The sequence below is a fragment of the Ctenocephalides felis genome, unplaced genomic scaffold (assembly GCF_003426905.1).
Source record: "Ctenocephalides felis isolate EL2017-DRISC unplaced genomic scaffold, ASM342690v1 CF-g0.4_SCAFFOLD_00845, whole genome shotgun sequence".
NCBI classification, from domain to species: Eukaryota; Metazoa; Arthropoda; class Insecta; order Siphonaptera; family Pulicidae; genus Ctenocephalides; species Ctenocephalides felis.
In genome coordinates this window covers 8337583-8339487 of record NW_020536999.1, presented here as the reverse complement: position 1 = coordinate 8339487, position 1905 = coordinate 8337583, and the positions used below count along the sequence as shown (strand labels likewise).

The following is a 1905-nucleotide window of genomic DNA, read 5'->3' as shown; positions in this document are numbered from 1 at the left end:
GTACTTTCAACAGTGATAAAAATAATGTTTTAATATAATATTAATATCTTAGTTGATTATTATTTGTGACATTTTGATAATTATTACCAAAATTAAATGTTAGAAGAATTAGCTGATGACTACTCTGCTTATTTTAAAATAGATACCACCGATGAAGTAATATTATATATACAATATTAATCTATAATAATCTATAATCTATAATAATTGTTACAATTTTATTATTTATTTATTTTGTCATAGTTGCAGTCTATTAGAAACAATGCTGAAGACATGTTAACTAGGTTAGAAGAATTCCACAACCTGTTGCTCATGGTTAGTTGACAGCTAATTAATTATCGTATTTAACAATTATTTAAAAAAAAACTCATTTTCCAGCATTTATTAATATAATATATTACTGAGAAATTTTGCATTGTGCAAGAACTTTAGTTTTATATGGCATAACCTAAGAAAATTTTACAATTTAATTGTGCCTAAACGATTGTCAAATAATGATATAAATAAACCTATTTTTGTCAGGATTATATTATCCCTATATTTCAGATGAAAAACACATCATGTGCGAACATTCAAGTAGTGCATCCGCAAATAATGCAAATGAAGGAACATGTAACGTCATTATCTCAAAGAATCGACAATTTAGATATTTTAGTTTCACATTTACAAGACAATTTAGATGCGTTAGAAGAGAAAGTAAATGAAGCCAAAACTAAATTGAATATACCTGGAAGTAGTATAAAATCTTTTCTTAAACCGATTTTTGGAAATTCTGTGAGATCTACTATAAATCCGACAAGAACAACAAATAGGGCTGTGAATATTATTGATGTTGATAAATATTTTACATTGAATGCTGAAGAAGCTGTTGAAGCCACAGTTAAATAGATTTATTAACTGTATTTGGTATTTATTTTTATATATCTATATGAAATATATTATAATATGTTATATATTGATTTTTTTATAGTTAATATAATTTTTTTAGATTTATTTAAATCCTTATATAAAAATCATTTTATTAAAATAACAAAATCTATACTTGTTACATAAAAACCAATATTATCAAAATTAAAACGATATTAATCACAACATATTAACTTCTTTAAATATTATTGTTTCCAATTATTAACATGCAGGGGCTGTACATGTTTTGATCTGGGCTTCTTTTTCTCCCGAAGCACATCCCCCTTGGACACAATGCCTCCAGCGTGTCATTTTGCCAACTCCACATGTTACGGAACAGGCTGTCCATTTGCCCCATTGGTCCCAGATTTTAGGCCCAGTTAAAGGTTTGGGTTCTTTTAACTTTTTTCTATCATGCGGCTTCTTGTCTGCAAGAATAAAAGACTATTGTTAAGTGATCGGAGTACACACTTACAGTATGTTATAGTAATATTAAAAAAATAACTAGCTGTAAGTGGAATTATGTCTTGAGGCAATTATGGCATCGTGCCTTAAGGCAAATTGCTGGAACTTCCCGTACCGTAACGAAATGTTTGAGGAATACTGAATGTTTTCAAATAGATTATTATAAATATTGTAACATTGTCTAATATTTATAAGAATTATATAAACTGAATTGCTAAGTTGAAATTATTTGTTTAAAGTATATTAGAACTTTAGTCAGAATAAAAATAAAATCTGAATTATTTTCGATATACAAAAAATTAAAAAAAAAAGTTGAAATTTTTTTTTCCAAAATCAATTATTTTGTTAAGACAAGCAGAAAGTTCTTTGAATCATTTAAATCGGACGCTTAGTTCTCTCAAAAACTGTCATTTTTTACATATTTAGGTCCGTATCTTCGAAATGGCAGGACCTGCCTTTGCCAAAAACTATTATTCATCATTACTAATTGAATGTTTTTTAGATCATTCAAATCGGATACTTCGTTCTCTCAAA

General features: G+C 27.1%; 1 protein-coding gene across 1 annotated transcript; it reads left to right on the top strand.

Moving 5' to 3' along the window:
• Positions 1-17: 17 nt before the first annotated feature.
• LOC113372313 (biogenesis of lysosome-related organelles complex 1 subunit 4-like) lies at positions 18-888 on the top strand. Its single transcript, XM_026612638.1, has 3 exons — positions 18-156; positions 244-315; positions 547-888. The coding sequence occupies exons 1-3, from the start codon at positions 97-99 to the stop codon at positions 886-888; spliced, it is 474 nt and encodes a 157-aa protein (XP_026468423.1). The 5' UTR covers positions 18-96.
• Positions 889-1905: the final 1017 nt, after the last annotated feature.